Source organism: Hoplias malabaricus, chromosome 17 (assembly GCF_029633855.1).
Source record: "Hoplias malabaricus isolate fHopMal1 chromosome 17, fHopMal1.hap1, whole genome shotgun sequence".
Taxonomy (NCBI): domain Eukaryota; kingdom Metazoa; phylum Chordata; class Actinopteri; order Characiformes; family Erythrinidae; genus Hoplias; species Hoplias malabaricus.
Genome location: NC_089816.1, coordinates 35058363 through 35081267, shown reverse-complemented (window position 1 = coordinate 35081267; position 22905 = coordinate 35058363). Strand labels below are relative to the sequence as shown.

Here is a 22905-nt window from a genome sequence, read left to right as displayed (position 1 = left end):
TTTCTGGCATCGCTTTTGGTTTTTCTGGTCATAAGCTCATTGAGTGTTATGTTTGTATGCCTGCTTCTCTCAAATCTTTGGAGAAACTGGCTTTTCTTTTCGTAATCTCAGCTCCATTTCTGCCCACACCTTTTCTTGCTCTCTTCAGTCTTCTTTTGAATCTGATATTTCCAAGCTGTTTTCACCTACAGTAATACTATCTCTGCTATACTTGATAAAACTGCTCCTCTTAGGACTAAATTAGCCCCTGCTACTCATTCTTCACCTTGGTTCACCTCAGAGCTTAGAGTCATGAAAGCTAAAGTCAGGCGGTTAGAGCACCTATACAAGAAAACTGGCCTCACTGTTCATTTCTCTCTTTACTGAGCAGGTTTCCAATTATAAGCAGGCTCTTAACACTGCTCGTTCTATTTTCTATTCAAATCTTATCATTACTGGCAGACATAGGCCCAACACTCTCTTCAACACCATAACTAAACTTCTTCAACCTCTCTCTCCCATCATCTCTAATTCCTCTTTGCAGTGTCAAATCTTTCTGAATTATTTTCAGGAATAAATTAATACCATTTACAAGCTTTTCCCTTGAGAACTCAATCCTTTCTCTCACAGGCTGCTGTTTCTGAAACATCTGATAACTGTCTTTCTGCCTTCACCTTTGTTAATCCTTCCACAGTCTGTCAGATCATGTCTAGATCATCGTCCTGCTCATCTCAGCTGGATCCTGCTCCTACCTCTATTCTTAAATCTGCTGTTTCCTTAGTTTCTGTACCTGTTTCACATTTAATCAATCTGTATTTCTCTCTAGGTATTTTTCCATCTTCCCTTAAGGTAGCTACTGTCATGCCTATATTAAAGAGACCTGGATTATATCCATCCTCTCTGGCCAATTACAGACCGATCTCTAACCTCTCCTTCCTGGCCAAAGTGATGGAAAGAGTTGTAGCCACTCAGTTACATGAATTTCTATCAAGCAACAATCTATATGAGCCCTTTCAATCTGGTTTTGTGCCATGTACAGCACTGAGACCGCCCTTGTAAAAGTCTGTAATGATCTGCTGCTATCAACAGATGCTGGATTTCTCAACTTCCTGGTTCTTCTAGATCTTTCATCAGCCTTTGACACTGTTAATCATGACATCCTCATTTCCAGACTAGCATCTGTTGGTATTACTGGCCTAGCCCTTAATTGGTTATGGTCTTATCTCACAAACAGACAATATTACTTTGCATTAGGATCTCATTAATCACAATAAAACTCTGGCTGCGCACTAAGACTCAACGCTTGCACACTTCTTTACGGACAGTCACCACAGTTGAACCCACATCCTCCAGGTCCCTCGAGCTGTGTGCCTGCAACACTACCTGCTGCACCACTGTGTCACCCACGAATGCAAATAACTTTTTAAAAATAAGAAATGTATATATAAATGATTGACAAAGCCATTACTCATGACATTATCATTTTTCCTTTACTTTACAGACAATAAGGTTTCACTGTTACATACTGTATGAATTCACTGTATTTAAGTAAAACATCAGCTTACATATTAAACAGAAGAAATAGTCCTTAAAAGTATCCTTTATAGTAAAATCCTCATTCATACCTCCAGGACACATAATAATTATATTATTATATAAATATAATTTCTTTGTTTTTCTTTATATAATCAATATTACCTCCTCTTAGTTTGTGTTGGAAATGTTCAATATACAAAAGGAAAAAGAAGACATGGGATGATCATTTTCCTTCAAATGTCTTACTACAGAGTTTGTTAAATCACTTTTTTTAATAGTGTTCTGTAATCTTTTAAAAACAGAGATGCCTGTCCTACACAATGTTTTCCACATGGATATTGTATTATGTATTAATCATTTTTAGTTCTGTAATAAAATATTTTGTATTTACAAAGTTATTGTGTGACGGGTGACAGAAACGTTTTGCATTTTTTGTATATTGACATTTTATGTTGGCTTTAAGCATGGATAATGACACTGATAGTACTAATAAGCAATAATACATTAACCGAGAAGAAATAATACAAAGATTTATAAGTTGCATTAATCTTGACAGTAAACTTTGGCTGCATCTGGGTCCAACAGGAGTGACATCTATAAACAAACTCTTGTACAACAAACTCTAAAGGCTCAGAGTAAGCAGAAGCAGCGCAGCCAAGAGTTTCCTAGAAGCCGAGTGAAAGACTGGGTGAACACAATGAAAACATCTGCTGACGACACACAGGTGAATGATGATGAAACACGACTAATAGACTGTCGAGTCAGAACGCTGCTCGTCCGGCTGAGGGGAGGAAGTAGACTGTAGAGAGACGGGAGGTGGTTCTTTGCCACGTTTGTGAGAGTAATCTTTCATCTTTATGCAGGATTATAGGACAGAAGTGTTGGAGCATCTTTCTCCCTAACGCAGAGCCTGCCCTTCGGTGTAACAGCCCTGAAAGACACGACTGTGGTTAGAACTGGCCTCAATTTACTTTCAGTCTAGAGTCTCATCTGCTGATATTCAGCAGTAAATCAGATTTAATCAGAGACACATATATTTATTTAGATATAAACATCCTCTGAAGGTAGATACTCACACGTAACCTTCTTTTGGGCAGCTGGAATGTAGTTTTATAATTTCTTTAATTTCGCTGGGTGGAATTTTAAAAGTGATGAAGGTGAAACAGCACGGATATGGATGGATAAGGCCATGAGCTGAAGAAATGAGAGGAAAACATTGTTAAATATCTTCATTTAGACGTATTAAAACTACTACTACTAGTAATATTGGCACAAACTGAATTAAAACGTTTTGGGGCAGTAGGAAATGGTAATTTAAGACAAACAGCAATTAAATCCTTTTTTCCATACTTTTGAGAACATTACAAAATTCAGATTTAATGTAGCAGCTGATACATTTTGTTTTATTGTATACATTGACCAGCTGTTGCTCTGCATAATTTTTGCCCATTTTCCCACGGTTTCCACACAGAGCAGGTGTGATGTGGTGGTGGATCATTCTCAGCGCTGCAGTGACACTGACGTGGTGGTGGTGTGTTAGTGTGTGTTGTGCTGGTGTAGAGTGGATCAGACACAGCAGTGCTGCTGGAGTTTTTAAACCCCTCAGTGTCTGGACCGAGAACAGTCCACCGACCAAAAACATCCAGCCGACAGCGTCCTGTGTCACTGATGAAGGACTAGAGGACGAGCGACACACACTGTTCAGCGACAGATGAGCTACTGTCTCTGACTCTACATCTACAAGGTGGACCAATGAGGGAGGAGTGTCTCACAGAGTGGACAGAGAGTGGACACAGGGTTTAAAAACTCCAGCAGCACTGCTGTGTCTGATCCACTCTACACCAGCACAACACACACTAACACACCACCACCACGTCAGCGTCACTGAGCAAAGAAAGCATGCAGAGCAACAGGTGGATTGTATCTGTGTAATTGTAGAACTATTGTGGTAGTATTGTTATGTTTGACTGGTGTATACATGTAGGTAATATTTAAAATCTAATAAAATGTATTATATACAGTTATATAATTATTAATATTATGAATGTACAGGGGTTGGACAATGAAACTGAAACCCCTGTCATTGTAGTGTGGGAGGTTTCATGGCTAAATTGGAGCAGCCTGGTGGCCAATCTTCATTAATTGCACATTGCACCAGTAAGACCATGTGCAGCCAATGGTTCAAACATTGTGTCCTGAAGGCGGTGCTGTGTATCAGGACGACAATGCACCAATACACACAGCGAGACTGGTGAAAGACTGGTTTGATGAACATGAAAGTGAAGCTAACATGACTAACATGGATCTTTCTATCTCCCTAAATTCACAAAAGTACTGCACCCAGGTACAATGCTGAGCTGCACACTTTGAAACAGGTTGGTTGTTTGCTTGAGAGGTATAAGGTATAAGAAACTTCCTGTCCATGCTGATGCAACATATCTGTGCTTACAAAGATACATTGCCTGCTGCCAATTCTAGTTACCACTCTCTACTTGTTAATCGATGTAATACTCACTTTTGTGAGCTATGTTCAACTCTCTCCAAGCCCCCTCCTAGCACTCAGTAACTCTTTTCTCCACTAATTTGAATGTAACATATCTCAAATCAATGACTCTCTTTCTCTTTTCTCAACACAAACCAACCCTCTTTCCTGTTTGAATCTCTAGCCACAACTGCCCTATTGTCTTTTTTCCCATCAATCGTGTGAGCGATTCTCCCCACCTTGAAATTATTTGTACAAATAAAAACTACAACCTGCTGCCTCTATGTCTTTCCTATGCTCTTAGTCAAAGTCTGTATGCCTACCACGGTCCCCCACCTGACATGTATCATCTACTAGTCATTGCATCGTAGTCATGCCTGCTGTTTAAAATAACCCCAATTCTCAAAAATTCAGTCCTAGTCTCAACCAGACAAACAATCTCCCTGTCTCTAATCAAATGATCTCTCTATCTCTAACCTCCAATTCCTATCTAAAGTCCTGGAAATAGTGGTTGCCAACAAGCTCAAAACATATTTGGAATCAAACATCTCTTCAGTCCACTCCAGTCTTGGTATCACCCACACAATAACACTCACACTGCTTTGGTTACATTTGTCAGTGACCTGCTTGCAACAGCAGATAGTGCTGGCTTTAGTATTCCTGTTCTGTTGGATCAAGTGTCACCTTTGATACAGTAAACCATTCTAACCTCCTTTCAAGCTGGGCATTGTTGACACTGCACTTCATTGATTTAGCTCCTATATAGTTGACCACAAGCACCTCTCAGTACCACATATGTCTGTTTATACTTGTTGTCTGTCTGGCTGTACGGCGGTTTTATTGTCCATACTAACTGTAACCTTTAAGCATCTGAGTACTTAAAATGCTCTGTAATTGCAATGCATTATTATTATTTATATATTGTTACTATGTATACTTAAATTATATAAAGTTAAATAGTTGTTATAATGTTTAAATATGAAAAATACACACTCCCTGACTTCACCACAATTGTATTCCTGTGGTAAATAGGCAGTGCTGTGATATGAAGAAAAAAAATTATGAGCATAGTGCGGGCAATTTCAATTCACACATATGAATTGGTGTATATAAATAAGCAGAGCAATATAATACAAACTTTCAATGTTAGTGAGACAGCTCTTCTAAGATAATCCATAAGTAAGTACATTCACTCAAGAACAATCCACCACTCACTATCATACTTTATCCTGGATCAGCTGTGTGAAAGTGTTAAAGTATAAACTCACGTGTTGCATCTGAGACAGCTATGAGCAGGACCAGCCCCAGGGCCAAACACACACACCTCATCTTCATCATCTCTGCAGGGGTCTGAAAATCTTTCTCTCAGTGTGTATGTCTTGTGTTTATACCACTGAGTCTCTCTCTCACACACACACTCATTAACTGTTGCTTTTTAAGATAAGTTGCTCTGCCCCCATTGCACCCACTGTTCACCACATTTTCCTCCCAGCGCAGATCTGGGACAGTGTCATGACCCCTATAGCGTATCAGATGTGTACCAGATAAACGCAAGTTACTGAAATCTTCTGACGCAATCTGTTTAATCACTGCTGTATGCAGTCACCGGTTAATAAATGTACGTATAAATTCAGGAAACTAAAGCTTATCTAAAACTTACAGTGCCCATCATTTGTAGAGATTGCTTTGAAGTAGCATGCTCACTGCCAACAAACTTAAAAGCAGGCACACATTCAAACCAGTGGTCTTTCAAGGAGGGGAAGCTCAATTTCGGCCTACATCATAAAATGTGTCGGTGTATTTATACGTAAATTCTACCCTCCGTTCCTTTTCAAGAAAATGATCTGTGACCCTGTTGTACCAACAAGGCGTCTTTTCCAGGGACTTGACTAGTGTCCTCTCAATGGCCAGCAGAGCTAGGCTGCTTAAACGGCCTTGGCCTAGGTAAAGTGTGTCTCCAAACACAAGCAGCTACAAAAAAACCAGCAGAAAAAGAAGCTCGATTTGTCGCTAGTCGTTTTTAACAAAGAAAATGCCGCTTAAGAAAGTCTGGTTCAACTCAGAGCAGAATGAAAATGTAATGCTCCCATGGATCTTTAGACCAAAGGATCGCTGATTCGCTCACTTCGCTGTCAGTCAAAAAGGGATTCAGCTTCAGACAGATCATCCAATCATCATGCAGAAGCTGAGCGTCCGGGCCAGCCGAGGCCAGCCCACTGCCCCATAGACCCCCAGAGACGCTGAGCGTCCGATGGGCGGGACAAAGCCCAGCATTTATCCAATGACTCGTCTCATTTCGCTGCACTTCGCTGCTTCACTATTGAACTCTGTGGACGCTCAGCGTTCTCACTGTTTAAAGCACTGTGAAGCTGCGGGAATGACTGAGAGGAAAGCCGCGTCTTTACCAGTGATAAGAAGCTGATTCTGAACAAAGGTTGAGCGCGTTGTAGTGAATATTTATTCAATGACATGTACACAACAGTATATATTTGATCACTTATTTTTTGACATTTTAGGGGAAGCTGAGCTTCACTTGCAGTCTTAGAGCAATCGCCTCTGATTCATACAGTCTTCACAGAGAGAAGCCCTGTGGCCCTGTGGAGTTGCAGAAACCTGTGTGCAAACATGGTTGTGAATTAACTGTGTAGTTGTAAATCTAAAAACAATATCAGCCCCTTGAACTGTCTTTCTACAGTAACCACAGCAGCCACTCACAAGCTTTAGATCACTATTCATTAGGCCAAGTGAATAAAGCCCCCCAGCACTGGACTTTGGATGGAGCATTGTTCAATACACATGGGATAAGTCAGAATGCTGTTAGTGTACAGAACTAATCCTCCATCATCAGTAAATGAGCTCTTGAAACTGATGTTTATGTGGAGGAATGCAATTGAATTCTCAAAGAAATTTCCTGACATACATTTTAGAGCCTCCCAGAGGATACAGGTAAATTAATAATTAATAACCTTAAGAGCTTCTGGTTTTGGTTTGTGTTTTGAGTGACAGGGTGAGTGTGTGTGTCTACAGATGTGAGTCTGACTGAATGTGTGAAACTGTCCAAAGGAGTGAATCTGTGAGTGACTGGGTGAGTGTGTAAAACTGTCCAAAGGTGTGAATCTGTGAGTGACTGAGTGAATGTGATAAACTGTTCACAGGTGTGAGTGACTGGGTGAGTGTGTGTGTGACTGGGTGAGTGTGTGTGTGACTGGGTGAATGTTTGAGTGACTTGGTGAGTGTGTGAAATCATCCACGGGTATGAGTGTGTGAGTAAATGGGTGAATGTGAGAAACTATCCACAGTCATGAGTGTGTGAGTGACTGGCTGAGTGTGTGAAAGACTGATCCCTCTCCATTGTGTGTTCCTGTCATGTGCCTATTAATTCCAGGTAAGCCCTGGACCCACAGTGGTCCTGATTAGAATGAAGAAGTTAGAGAAAATTAATGAATAAATATTATACGAATCTGTCAGGAAAATGTATCTCCAAGGATCACAGCTGGGACATGAGTTAAGCCTCATAATAAAAACGTCTCCAACTGTAACCCAGACTACACTCAGATGTCACCAATAGTTTCCACATGTAGTTTGGGAGCTCAACCACAGTGTGAAATATGGTGGTGGATCTGTGACATTGACTGCTTACCATGTGTCTTTCTCCGTCATTAAATCAGCACAACATAACATTTTTTGTTAACAGCTACAGCTTCAAAAGGATTGTGTTGCTTCACTGAGCTGTAATAGGAACACTAGGGCCTGTGTCATTGCTTCTCTGGGCTGCAGAAACTGCACTACATTTTGAAGGAGGAAAACCAAGCACTGGTAGCCACCGGACCCACTGCGACCCTGAACTGGATAAGAAGTTACAGACAATAAAAGAATGAATGAGTAAATGTTTTATACAGCCAGGTTAGCTAATGTTAACAGGGTGAAAATTATCTGGGTGGCTGCCCCACATTCAATTGCAGTTTTTAATCAGGCATTGTTTTTTGTCCTCAACATTACGCAAGCACTGATAACATATAAATGCACAAACCACTAAAAGCTAAATATAACATGATGACTAAAGGGTTGTGTAAAGCTTTGAGGTGTCCTTGGCGTCACGTCTGCAATGTCTGAAAGCTGCACCACTGATGTCTTATCTTTGTGCGGAACTCAAGTCGTAGGTGTTATAACGCTGAAAGACTGATAGAGAGCAAGGTTAGCATGGAGGTTAACAGAAAAAGACAGAAACAGCACAGATCAGGACACAGGGGTCAGAGGGGATGAGGATAAAACTCATTTAAACAAACAGTTTTCATTTCGATTGCATCCTTCACTACATCAAACAGCACATGATAAATAGAGAATGATTAGAGATAACAGTGACTTACTTGTGTGCACTGGAAAACAGTCTAATGTGCTTATGAACCCTTCTTGTCAGTAAAGGGCTAAAAAGACACAAGGTCCAGTCCGGTATGCTCAGCATTCTCTCTCTCTGCTCACAGCAGAGAAACATTATCTAGAGGTGCTGAGATGGCAGAGCAACCTCCAATTGTTTAAAAATCATGAAAAGAGATGCGGATGTTGCTCTATTCCTGCTTCAAAGGTGGAGATTTTTGATTATTTAAAAATAAAAAATTTGGGAGAGCGCTCACTGCATGAAAGTAAACACAGTCTGAAAGTGCTAAAAACAAAACAAAAGTTACAAATGATTTTCTGTGGTAATTCAAACAGTGAATAAAATCTTACAGACAATTTAATCTTCAACAGTTGTTTATTTTTTTCTCAAACACGTCATTCCACCAGATGCTGAGCTTCAGAATGTAAACAAACCAGAGAAAACAGCAGTTCCACACAAACGTGGACGTTGCATTTAAAAGGATTTTGTTTCTTACTGCATTTGACCAGGTTACATGGCTCTGCTGGCCGTGTGGATGTTTCTCTCATAAACAATATGTTTAAGTTGAGCTCGTTCCAGTGGGGAGTTTGAGAATAAAAACACTGATTCTATTTCACTACATTGCATGGTCACACGGTGCTTGAGTGTCTGCGGTGCACTGAAACGGATCAAATATTTTGTTCACACACTCCTCATTTTAATGAATTGGATGAAGTGCAAGTGGAAATATGCTGTTTAAATCTGCAGTACAGTAACTAGCATAAACTAAATTTATAATCTATTAACACTTAAATACTCTAAAATCTCTAACCTCTTAAAACTAATTCTAACTATTTTTATAATTATAATGAAATTTGTAAGGGTGGCACGGTGGAGCAGCAGGTAGGTGTCGCAGTCACACAGCTCCAGGGGCCTGGAGGTTGTGGGTTCGATTCCCGCTCCGGGTGACTGTCTGTGAGGAGTTGGTGTGTTCTCCCTGTGTCTGTGTGGGTTTCCTCTGGGTGACTGTCTGTGAGGAGTTGGTGTGTTCTCCCTGTGTCTGTGTGGGTTTCCTCTGGGTGACTGTCTGTGAGGAGTTGGTGTGTTCTCCCCGTGTCTGTGTGGGTTTTCTCCGGGTGCTCCGGTTTCCTCCCACAGTCCAAAAACATACGTTGGTCGGTGGATTGGTGACTAAAAATTGTCCGTGAATGTGTGTGTCTGTGTTGCCCTGTGAAGGACAGGCACCCCCTCCAATGATTCCAGGTAGGCTCTGGACCCACCACAACCCTGAACTGGATAAGGGTTACAGATAATGAATGAATGAATGAATGAAATTTGTACCAGGAGAAGTTATAATACATTACAGTATATTTTTACAGTTTAAAAAAACATGTATTTCCATTTTTGTGGATTTTTGTTTGCTACATCTGAACACAGCAGCTGTCACAATTATATTGAACATTTCATGATGAATGGACCATTAAAAATGTTCGGAATAAAATGTTTTTGCATTAACCACCATTGAATGTTAAGGTGTTTTCCTTCTGTAAAGCTACTGTTTTGGAGAAATGGGTTTTTCTAAGATACGTGTATGTTTTAAGTATATATAAGTTATAAAGTTCCAGTCAAAAGTTTGGACACACCCACTCAGGGAGGGTTTCCTTTGTTTTTGGCCATCTTCCACATGTTGCGAACGCACACCAACAGTCAAAAGTTTGGACACCTTCTCATTCAATTGTGTTTTGTTGTTTTATTTATTATTATTTTCTACGTTGTAAATGAATGTGGAACACATTAAACATATAAAGGAACACATATGGAAGTATGTAGTAAACAACAAAGTGTTAAAGAAACCAGAATATATTTTATACTTTAGACTCTTCACAGTAGCCCCCTGTTGCTTTGACGACAGCTTCACACACTCTCTCCGTTCTCTCAGTCGGCTTCATGAGGTCGTCACCTGGAGCGGTTTTCAGTGAACGGCTGTGGCCTCGTCGAGAGTTAATTTCTGAATGTGTCTGAGACTGTAACTGGGGTTTGTGCAGATGTAGGAGCTGGTACACAGCTCTATACAGCAACTAGCTCTACTCCACCAATCACTGATGAGGAGATGTGTCCAAACTTTTGACTGGTGTTGTATAGTAAGTTGTGGTAATAACTTTTGTTGATTCTAATACAGCTATTGGCTTACAAGCCTCAAAACTATTTTTATTAGTTCATTGAATATACATTGGGGAATGTTTTATGTAAATGACATGTAAATTAGACAATTTCACACACTCATATCACCACTTGTTTCCACTTTCTGTGAAATATTCATGAATCAGACGAAAATAGTTTATATCTCATTCAGCCGAGTCTTCACAGGGAACGTGAGCTGTGATGAACAAAGGCAATCGCTAATTGCAATCGCAATTTAGTCAGTTCATCTTCTCTATTTCAATCAATGTTCTCTGTTTCAAACAAAAGGCCTCTCTCCTCTTTGATACAGTAATCCCTCGTTTTTAGGCGATATAGCGGCCATAAACCCCCTTGAAAAATCCTGAATCTCGAAAGATGAACCGCGAAGTAGCGAGGGATTACTGTACGCCGTTCTAAATCACAGTCCTTACAGCTTTCTAAACAACTGCACAGGGACAGCTAACAAAAACTGCAGCACATGTTAAGCTGGAAAAATGTGGGAATAAAATTGACAATAATGTAGAACCACTGGAACAATACAGAAGAAAGAATGGGGTCAGAGGTGTTAACAAGAACTTCAAGCTCTGAATCTCATTCAATTAGAGAATCATAAAAACATATGCTAAAGCCCACAGTCCTTAGAGCAGCACAGTACAACTCTCTGACATTCTGCAGTAGAAATGTGACTTGACTGCCATCACTAGCTTTGTGGTAAACTGTTACTGAGAAACGGCGCTTATCTCAGGTTAGTGGGGAAGAAACAAATTTCCACGTTACAGCAGTATGATTAATCGGTTTCTCTGGTTTCTTTTACCACAATAAAAGTTAACTGTGAGGTTTAAAAGCTAATTCTCATGAGCAAATTTCAAATTTCATTCTAAATTTCATGCCAAGATTTTAAAACTGGTTTACATTTCATATAATTAGATTTAATCTGAAAATGGGTTGTGTTTTGATAATAAGATCCATGAGGAAAATTAGTTACTGTTTGTGATATTAATTATAAATCTTCCAACAAATTGGTGTCTATATTGTTTACCTAAATCTGTCTTAATTTTATCATATTTTAAACATTTCATCTAGATACTACACTGTCATTTTTGGTTCTGTTTTTTGGACACTGTTTAGTGTGTGTTAGTGCTGGTGCGAGTGGATCAGACACAGCAGTGCTGCTGTGTCCACACACTGTCCACTCTGTGAGACACTACTACCTCATTGGTCCACCTTGCAGATGAAAAATCAGAGGAATCTGTTGATGCACATGTGGTCACAGGGTGCTGTTCACAGTCTAGTAGTAACAATGAGGTGTTTAAAAATTCCAGCATTACTGCTGTGTCTGATTCACTCTACACCAGCACAACCCACGCTGACAACCCACCACCACGTCAGTGTCACTGCAGCGCTGAGAATGATCCTCCACCACATCACTCCTGCTCTGTGGGGGTCAATTACAAACAAAATATGTTTGGAAACTGGTAATATATACATTTCAAACCAGATTTTATTATATTTATTATAATTATTTGTTTTATTTTTTTATTTAAAAATAATATTATTTGTATTATGCCCTGTGAAGGACCGGTTAATTATGTTAATTAACAAAATGGTAATGTGAGATGGATATAAGTAGAATTTCTTTTAAATGTGACTCTTGGTCACAAATCCTTCTGTGAATGATCGATTGGATAAAATAATATCACCTCCTTTTAATATTGATTTTATATTATTTAAATTTTCAGTGAAGACAGTATGTTGTGTCAGGAAGGGCATCCGCCCTAAAAACTGTGACAGATTGATAGTGCGGATCGTGGTTGATCTGCTGTGGCAACCCCTGACGGGAGCAGCTGAGAGGAGAAAAAGAATAAGAAGAAGTGAAGACAGTTTTGTTTCCAAGCACTGGGCTAAGACTTTAATGTTCCTTTACGCTTTGCAAGACGTTCCCACTAATCATCACATCATTACGCTCCGGTCAGATTCATTAGTCATAATGTAACTCACCACACAGACACTGCACAGTAAAAACACAAGTGCTGAAATGTGTTTAATACACATAGCGTAGGTGGAACACACTGTGGTGTGATTTTAAAAAATGTCTTCTGTGTTTTAAAAATGTCTTTCTTAGAACTATAGCTAACTGTGTGTTTGATTCATGCAAACAAACATCAGCTGAATGAGCAGTGTGTACAGCAAATACAAGAAGTGCTGAATTTATTGCTGCGTGTGAAGTTACTCCACGTGTCGTTTAACAGAGAGTAGCACAGACAGAAGAGCAGTCTTAAACCAGACGGAAGTGGTCAGAATTAAAACTGTACAATCTTCCTCATGAAACCAAGAAGGAAACACACAGGAAGTTAATAAATTGTGTTTCTTGGTCAATCCTAGAGTGGCACACGTTAAAGTGTTCAAGATGTGATCAAAGTCAGTAAAACACATATCAGCTAATCTTACCATTCTTCTTAGGGTCCTGGTTTAACAGCCTTGCCTCGTTGTCAGTGGATATAACAGACTCTTACCCTATTCTCTGCTGTTGAGAATGTTTCTTTCATGCTTTTGATTAGTGGAGAGCTGTTTTGCATTTTGCATCATGTAATAAAGCCAGAGTTTTTGTTGACAGATTTTGTCTCATCTTTTGCAGTGTGTGAACAACGTTTATTCTGCTACTTCCGATTGTTACACTCTTCATGCATTTGCAGCAACCTCTTTTGCATGTTTCAAAAAGTATGGTTTAAGGACATTACTTCAAACTAACTGTAAATTAGATCCATGCAAATATCATTTTTAAGTCGGCTGAGGATGTAGCATTTACAGCGTGCTGAGTTTATTACTGTGTGAAGCCACAAGTTCTCCACAAGCTTTAGGTAAAAGTCATTTAAGCACAGTCAGAAAGAAGAGCAGCCATCACTCTGTCTCAGGACATGATCGAGGCCTGTTTTGCCCCCTCACGCAGCTACTGATTAGCAGATTAGTAGCTTATCAGATGATCTCACTCATTACAAGACCTTGTTTTTCAAGTTGCATGTTGTTAGTGAAGTGAGTTTAGGAGCTTGTAAATTTAAAATGACTGTATGTTGCCTGGCAATATTTTAGCATGCAAATTACAAGCCGTATTAAAAGTTTAGGCTACAGACCTGCAGTATTTTATAGCTTAGATCAATCAATTCAAATCAAATTTATTTTGACAACTGATGATGTCACAAAGCAGCTTCACAGAATTTCAGTAAAGACAAAGTTTTGACATGAAATGTAAAAATGTTAAGAATATGAAAATCCCCCAGGGGAGCAAGCCAGGGGCGACAGTGGCACAGAGAAACTCCCTCAGAGCTGAGGAAGAAAACTTGAGAGGGTTCAAGGCTCACACGGGGGACCTATCCCCCTCTGGTCAATCTACTGGTAGTAATAGTTAGGAGTGAGAGTGTAGAGCAGGCAGCTCCAAGGCAAGTAGTGTTGGCTGGAGCATTGGCAGCAGGAGTTTGACAGTCATCCATCAGTGTCCAGACGGACAGGTGGGCAGTCATTTACTCAGAAAAAGGTAAAGAGATGGAATTACTTTTAATCTGTTTGGGTGTTTGTAAAGCAGAAAATGTGAACATTTCCAGAGTGTGGCTAATGACTCCGGCAGATCTGACTATGACAGCTTTAACTAAAAGGAGAGAACCAGGAGGACACACAGACACGGGAGCATCCTGAAACACTGGCATCCCTCCGCTCCACCGTCAACAAACCTGAGTGATCGACACCAGCGTCTCAGTTTACTATAATTCCCTGTGTCCATGGACCCCCCGGATCTGCCGCCTTTATCTATGGGGGAGCATTAGCTACCAAAAGATAAACTAAACTAATGGGTTTTTAGCCTAAATTTGAAGATTGCGACTGTGTCTGAGTCCCGAACATTTTCTGGAAGATCATTCCAGGGTTGGGGGCTTTATAAGAAAAAGCTCTTCCCCCAGCTGAGGCCTTCTGAATTCTGGGAACTATTAAAAAGCCAGTATTCTGTGATCTGAGGAATCATGGAGGATCATAATAGGAAATAGTATCTTGAAGGTATTCAGGAGCGAGCCCATGTAGAGCTTATATGTTAATAACTATAATAAGTTATAGTTAATAAGATTTTGTAATCTATACTGAATTTAACAGGCAGCCAATGAAGTGATGATAAAACTGGGCTGATATGTTCAAATTTTCTAGTTTTAGTGAGGACCCTGGCTGCAGCATTTTGAACTAGTTGATTGAAGTTTACTTAAATTTCTGCTGGTGCATCCTGACAGTAGTGCGTTACAATAGTCAAGCCTTGAAGAAATGCATGCAGAAATGTTTCTGCGTCATGCAGGGATAAGGCATTTCTTATCTTGGCAATGTTGTGAAGATGTAAAAAAGCTGTCCTAGTGATTACTGCCTATGTGCTGCTCGAATGATAAATCCGGGTCAATTATGATGGCAAGATTTGTTGCTGCTGAACCAGGTTTTACTGGAAAGTCAGCGAGATCTGATAAATCTGATAATTTATTTCTTGCCACCTTTGGACCCAAAAGCAGGACCTCTGTTTTGTTGCTGTTTAGAAGGAGGAAGTTATGCAACATCCAGCCTTTCATGTCTTTTACACAGTCCTCTATTTTCTTTAATCTGTGTTTGTCATCGGACTTGACTGATATGTGCATTTGCGTGTCGTCTGCACAACAGTGAAGGTTAATGTCATGGTTTCTTATAACTGTGCCTAGCGGTAACATGTATAATGTAAATAATAATGGTCCTAAAATAGAGCCTTGTGGATTTCCAGATTTTACTTTAGAATAATTGGAAGATATATTGTTTACCTTTACAAATTGATAACGTTCCGTTGAGTAAAATTTGAACCACGATAGGGATGTCCCTATAATTCCAACCATGTTTTTTAACCTTTCTAGGAGAATATTGTGGTCTATCGTATAGACCATGATGAGGTCAAGAAGCACCAACAATGATATGTTTGTTATCTTGACTAGAGCTAGTGCTATGATGAAATTATTGGGCCACAGCTTTTTCAAAGATCTTGGACAGAAATGGCAGATTAGAAATAGGCCTGTAATTAGACAGTGTACTAGCATCAAGATTTGGTTTCTTGATCAGAGGTTTAATAACTGCTAGTTTAAGAGCTTTGGGTACATGGCCCAAGCTAAGGGATGAGTTTACTATAGTTAAAAGAGGATTGATAATAGCTGGTAGTACTCCTTTGAGTAATTTTGTGGAAATTGTATGAAGTGTGCACATTGTACAGTTTGTAAAGGTGATCATATTCTCTAGTTCTAACTGTGAGAATTGGTAAAAAGTTTCAAGTCTTTCTTTTACAATTTGATATATTTTATATCAAACACATCAGATTACAGCCAGGTCGGATTTAATACTTTAATACTGTGGGTTCACTTTGTTGTCTAATATTATTGATTTTATTATGAAAAAAGTCCATAAATACTTTATTTGTGAGAGTTGCTGGAACTTGTGGTTCAGTACCAGCCTGATTTTTTGTGGTTCTGGAAAACACACTAAACAGTACTCTAGGATTATTTTTATTATTGTAGATTAGTTAAATGTACAGTGGATTATGTGTTAAAGGACACTTTAAACAGTCAGTCTATTGAGTTATTGCCCTTCGTTGCAGAAATGACCAGCCCCTTATCTCACTTCTATCAGACCCTCATCTCTTTTCTCTCACTGGACACAGGACCTGGTTGCATTTCCATGCATTTACATTTACAAGCATATAAAAAACCCCCACAACACAAAACTAAAATGATCTTGTAAATAAGTTTCTGCATTCACCCACATTGGACTTTTCTAGATGCAATGTTTTAATTTTTTCATGCATATGAGCGTCAACACTTTAAGCCACAGAGCAGTAGGGGAAGTGGGTTTATTTCTCATTGCTCATGTCTCCGAGCAGTGGGCCATGCCCCACATGCAGCTGGACTGATAAGATCTCAGAGGTGCTAATGATAAACAATATTTCGATAAACTGCACACTAGTGTGAAAGGAAGCTGCACTGAGAAAGCAGTTTCCATTTAACCACAGAACCAAGCGCAGGACATACACAGTAATGTGTTTTGTGCGAGTTCATTTGACAGTCAAGTTAAAGACTGGATGACTTGACAAGTTGGAAAGTCTCCTGCACAAAGCCTTCGGTGACGAAGCAGTGCAGAGGAGTCTGTGCGAAGAAAAGGTGTGAAAATTACTTCCAGTAATCTAACCACATAAAGAACTGTGGTGAGTTCCCTGTATGTCTTGTGCCCACGTGAAATCAATAGACATAAGACACAAACCATCTCTTTCAACCATCTCATCACCTTATCTACTCTAATTCATTTGGAAGAGAGCAGGCATTGAATTAATGATTGATTGATGATCAGATATCTAATGTGAATCAGAGAACAGTAGAAGCTTTTACTGCAGTGAAGAAGCAGAAATGTTCTTAATAAACCCTTAATTTGAAAAGAAATGTTGCATAAGCAGGCGTTCAAACTGCCTCCAGGCAGTTTTAACCCTTTAAAGCCTGACACATGAAATAATAATACAATAAAACTGATTTTTTTTGATAATCACACATTATGTGGCCCTTTAACTAAATATCTAAATGCTGTTGTTACATTGTGGATCATATAATTTCTGAAAGCATCAAATGTAGGCATTTACCACCCAGATAGTAACTTAGTTCACTTGCATCAGTTGAAACAGTTCTCCAAAGGTCTGAACCTTGGCCTGATGTCTGAGTTCATTCAACAGACCTCCTACAGTCATTTTATCATCATCAACTTCCTCTGACTCTGTCTCACAACATCTATGTCGAAAACTGAGCGACACATTTACACACAAAGGCTTTTGGAAAACTACAAATACATTTTTGTTTCATTAAAAGACTTTGTCTGAATGTGTTTTGCTGCTGTAAAGAACAGAGTGAGCTTTCTGGATATTTATTATAATTAATGAGCCTTTGACAGGTACCATACACTGCAGCTATGAAATGGAACAAAGATGCTTAGTTTTACTCCAATAACATCCCTCAGATCACACCTGGAGTTACTTCAGTTTTACAAAAAAGTAGCCTCGAGATTTTCTCCTGTGTTTTTTATGATGATAGCAGCAAGTTTGTAATGGTTTGGTAAATGTATGTAAAAGCTTCCCCTTCATTCACAGTTCAGTAGAGAACTCAGAACACTGCCCCAAAAGGATGGAAGTTTGTTTCGGTTTTTCTCTTCATTAGATGATGAAAGAGACACCTCATATAGATCATGTATATCATATTTGATACTTTTGGCTTTTTAGGGTTAAAGTTCTCAGGTCATCTATTATTCATTTATTCACTTACTCATTCATTCATTCATTCATTCATTCATTTATCCAGTTCAGGGTCGCAGTGGGTCTGGAGCCTACATGGAAATACATACACACATGCACACACACAAAGAAGGTTATCCAACAACACACACACACACACACACACACACTAACAAGCCTAACCCCCCCAACACACACACAAGACTAAACACCACACACACACACATCCTAACACAGCTAAACAGTTGATTTTCACTCAAAGGGTCATTAAACAGGTATTTTATTTGGTTCTTACAGAAGTCCTATATTTTATTTCTGTATTCAGAACATTTCCATAGGTGGATCATACAACATTTCTATCAGACAGTTTACAATTATAATGAATTGCAATATTTTTAAATGTTTAGAAATGCATTTAATAAGAAACAAGTCTCTAATGTTCACATCTAGGTTTAGTGTTTACAGAGATAATCGGATAATCTAACAATCTGATAAATCAACAGACGTAGGGGGCAAAACCGCCTCTTTCTCACAGTCAGAGTGGTCTCTAGTGCAGTGTCGTAAATAACACTGAAATAACTATTTGCAAGAGTTGTTTTTATCACTTTTATCATGTGACTTTTACACATCACACACTCACTCACTCACTCACTCACTCACACTCACACCTATGGACAATTTCATACACTCACCCATTCATTCTTACACTTACACCTGTGGACAGTATCACACACTCACCCAGTCACTCACACACTCACCCAGTCACTCACACACTCATCCAGTTACTCACACATGCAAATACACACTATATATATATTTTATATTTTATATTTTATATATTATATCATTAATACCCATTAAATAAACCACATGCCCTTTGAATGATTTAGAGCACAGTGAGGTATCTTCGGATTATGCTGTGTCATTGGTTTATTGTCATCATCCTGTTACAGTGAGTCTTGTGGGGATCTCACTTGTGATTCACTGTTTATCTCTTGTCCATTACTAGTGATGGTCAATGGACAGTGTCTTCAAGCCTTAATTTAAAGAAGTGAAGTCAAGCTGAAAAATAAATTATCTGGTCATTTCTATTTTGCAGTCATCTATAAATGTCTCAAGAACATGAAGAACAACATCTTGTGCTGTGAATAGATCAGATAACTCAGTAGCAGTGTGGTAAAGGCGGTGGTTTCTGTGAAACAGGATGTATGTTGATAAGTATATTTACTTCATATTCATATATATTTTCTTATGTATGTTTTTTCCACCAATGAACTATAACATTAACACCATCTCGCATCTACATTCACTGTCCCTTTATCAGCTTCACTGACCATGCCAATGAGTTTTTCTCTTATCTGTTGCTCTGCATACTTAGTTTACCCCTTTGTGCGCTTTGCTAATGTGGTGGTGGACCATTCTCAGCGCTGCAGTAACACTGATGTGGTGGTGGTGTGTTAGTGTGTGTTGTTCTGGTGTAGAGTGGATCAGACACAGCAGTGCTGCTGGAGTTTTTAAACCCTGTGTCCACTCTCTGTCCACTCTGTGAGACACTCCTCCCTCGTTGGTCCACCTTGTAGATGTAGAGTCAGAGACAGTAGCTCATCTGTCGCTGCACAGTGTGTGTCGCTCGTCCTCTAGTCCTTCATCAGTGCACTCAGTCCAGCAGTGACACTGAGGTGTTTATAAACTCCAGCAGCACTGCTGTGTCTGATCCACTCTACACCAGCACAACACACACTAACACACCACCACCACGTCAGTGTCACTGCAGCGCTGAGAATGATCCACCACCACATCACACCTGCTCTGTGGGGGTCCTGAGCGCTGAAGTGCAGGGGAAAAGTGGGGCTAATAAAGTATGCATAGCAACAGATGGGCCACATTCTGTAATTGTAAAACTACAAAGTGCTCCTGTGTCAACAGAGGGGCTGATAAAATGGACAGTGAGTGTAGCAACAAGTAGGTGGTGTTAATTCTATGGTACTCTGTAGAACATAATATACTTATTTCAGACTTAAAAACATTACAACTCAAGTGGTTTCTTTGTGGACTTCTGAAAGTTTGCACTGAACATGACTGCACCAAGCGTGTATTAATAGGAACACTTCTGAGTTCCTCTTACAGTTTTTTTTACAGTTGAACAAGCGTTTACTCTTTCTAAACTCGTAACACAGCAACACAACTACATCACACAAGGCGCAGGGTAATTCATTTTCACTGCAGTACTCTAATGAAACATTCTTTACATTCACTAACTCTATCAAAACACAGCAAACATGCCTCAATACTGAGTCCTTCTTTCAAAACATAGTTTCTGTCCAAGAGGAACATATAATACAACTCTCAAACGTCTAACAGTTGATGGCATCACAGAAACGTGTGTCAGTTCTAACAGTAAAGAATAGATCTCCACTGTCTTTTCCCTGGAAACCACTACATTTTCTTAGCTTTTGTGTCAAATGTGTGCCTTTTTGGTAACAAACTTTCTACAGCTGAAAGACTCATATTTAATGTATGATAGACAACAAAGAGTTCTTCACAGACTTGGTGCAGTAAACGGTACACTCTCAGAAAGAAAGGTACTTTACAGGGACATCTTTATCACTAAAGGTATAAAGAGTGTAAATGTACCTTTAAAAGTACAACAGAGGTTTAGAGTTCAGTTGTGTTTCCTACAAGTACATTACACTCTCTTCTCCAGAATCAGAGGTGAATATTTGTAAAAGTTCATTACAGAACTGTGTAAAATATAAGAGAAGTCCTAGAGTTGAAACTGGGCGAATGACATCAACACAACTTTAAAATCTACAAAAAAGACTGTGATACAATTATGTTCCTGAACTAAACATATGGGGTATGTACCACTGAGGGTATCACCACAGTGACAGTTTTTCTGAGAGTGTAGGGCCATGAAATTTCTACCAGTGATCAACAAAACAAAATCCAACAACCACAGCCCATGGTCCTAATTGTGTAAATATAAAATACATAAATACACAGTCATTTTTCAAGCTCTCCCTTGTCCAGACATTATTTTCTTTCTCTCCCTCACGCTCTCTTTGCTTCTGTATGGTGTTGTAGACTCACACTGACTTTTCAGTCCAGAAAGCCCCTTTGGATGAGTCTATGTCACTGATAGCACATCGACACAAGCGTTTTCTTCAGAGTGAGTTTAGGTGTGATTCGTCTAGATCAGATATTTCTCAATGTGTGGTTGATCTGTTTGTTCAGAAACGCTTATCAGTTGTTTCAACAGAGCTTTCACCTGCCGATGTTCCAGCAGTAGATGTTTTATACTGTATTTAAGGTTTTGAACATGAATGAGTCAAGAAAGGTTCATAGTTTTGTTTTGGGAAAGCTTGTGTGTTCAGAAAATGTAATCATTTGAGAAACACGTTTTTGTGAAAACAACATGAACTGTGTAAATGGTGTAGTTCACAGCTGACGGATGTTGTGCTGATTGTGTTTAGAGTTTTGAAAATGTGACTACAGACTGGAAAAAGTGATGTTAGCGATTGTAAAAAGAAAAAACTGTACTCCAAGTTCAGCGATAGCACTGTGAAAAAATTAGACACTGACTTTCAAGTTTCACCTTTTTTTGCTGCGCAGGCCGAATGTGGTTTGGCTGCTGCAGGCCCAGTCCACACAAGACGGGACTCTGTTTAATGTGTTGCTAAAAGTGTTTGTCTCTCAAACAGAGAGCATTGAATGACACAGTAAATAAAGCAACCTTAGGCTTTCGATATATTTTACACAGTACAGGTTTCAGGTCAGTTGCTGTTGAACTCTGCTCTTCAATTCTTTTCTGAATTTGTTGAGACAAACTGTACATAACAGAATGATTCCATGCGAATGAAAAGTAGCTGAGTCCTGCTGAGGTGTTTTAGGCTAGCTGTAGCAGCCCGGGAAAGTGCTGTAAAGGACTTTTGGTGTTTGATACATAATTAAGCTCAGGGAAGGTTTTAGTCGAGCGACTTTTTAACCCTGCTGCACTGTGGGTTGGCTACTCTAGAAGGGCTACTGTGGTTATGATACACACCACATGAATGAAACTGCTAGAAACAGCTGAGACATGGAGCGTTTAGCTTGATGACCTGTCACTTCAGTCTTAAAAACCACAACAGGAGCCACAAAGCTAACAGCAAGAAAAGCAAAGCCCCGATTGCTAAGTAAAGCCATTTAAATTTTTCTTTATGTTGTTTTGATGAACTACTGCAGATGAGTCTTCACAATAAAAACAGTCTCATACTCACACAGCAGAATGATAAATAATAATTAGGATAAATAAATTAATTGTAAGTATTTCCAAAATAGTAACTTTATAGGAGAAGACAACATTCTTAAAAAAACATCTTAAATTCAGTGGAAGTCAGTGTAAAAAGATCTTATTCCCAGTCATTTTGGAGCATTTTTATTGGTCAGTTCAAATTATGTAGTAAATAAAACCAATAAAAATGGAGAGACATGTTTTTCTTTGGACAGAGGGGACTATGAATGTGTGAATGGACCACATTCAAACATAACTCTGAGAGAAATTTAATATATATCCTGCCTAATAAGGCACACTGAAGCAGTCCGGCAGACTTGAATTTTGAAGCTGGATGAATGTGTTTAACTGTGTATAGTCTCAGTGGTTTGCAGGATGTCTGCTTCAGACAATATTTGTTTGACAGCAGCAAGATAAGAATAAAAAATAAAACATATATATATTTTTTTTATTCAGTGTCTGACCAGTGCCTGTGTGGTCCATCTTTTAGTTCATACCCACACTTCGGCTGCACTGTGGTTCAGCAGGTAGTGTCTCTGTCACAGGTCCAAGGACCTGGAGGCTGTGGGTTCAAGCCCCGCTCCAGGTGACTGTCTGTGAGGAGTGTGGTGTGTTCTCCCTGTGTCTGTGTGGGTTTCCTCGGGGTGACTGTCTGTGAGGAGTGTGGTGTGTTCTCCCTGTGTCTGCGTGGGTTTCCTCTGGGTGACTGTCTGTGAGGAGTGTGGTGTGTTCTCCCTGTGTCTGCGTGGGTTTCCTCCGGGTGACTGTCTGTGAGGAGTGTGGTGTGTTCTCTCTGTGTC

At 39.4% G+C, this 22905-nt stretch overlaps 1 protein-coding gene across 1 annotated transcript; it reads right to left on the bottom strand.

Moving 5' to 3' along the window:
• Positions 1 to 1464: 1464 nt before the first annotated feature.
• Positions 1465 to 5406, bottom strand: LOC136674162 (C-C motif chemokine 14-like). The gene is made up of 3 exons (XM_066650048.1): positions 5266 to 5406; positions 2592 to 2709; positions 1465 to 2446 (listed from the first exon to the last, which is right to left on the bottom strand). The coding sequence occupies exons 1-3, from the start codon at positions 5333 to 5335 to the stop codon at positions 2371 to 2373; spliced, it is 264 nt and encodes an 87-aa protein (XP_066506145.1). The 5' UTR covers positions 5336 to 5406; the 3' UTR covers positions 1465 to 2370.
• Between the last annotated feature and the right edge of the window lie 17499 nt (positions 5407 to 22905).

What these genes read in the sequence shown, in the direction of transcription:
- LOC136674162 (XM_066650048.1), bottom strand. Translation starts at nt 5,335, where the DNA reads ATGATGAAGATGAGGTGTGTGTGTTTGGCCCTGGGGCTGGTCCTGCTC. An exon ending in AGCTGTCTCAGATGCAACAC is followed by an intron (nt 2,710 to 5,265) that starts GTGAGTTTATAC and finishes TCATTTCTTCAG; the next exon opens with CTCATGGCCTTATCCATCCA. An exon ending in TGCCCAAAAGAAGGTTACGT is followed by an intron (nt 2,447 to 2,591) that starts GTGAGTATCTAC and finishes CGTGTCTTTCAG; the next exon opens with GGCTGTTACACCGAAGGGCA.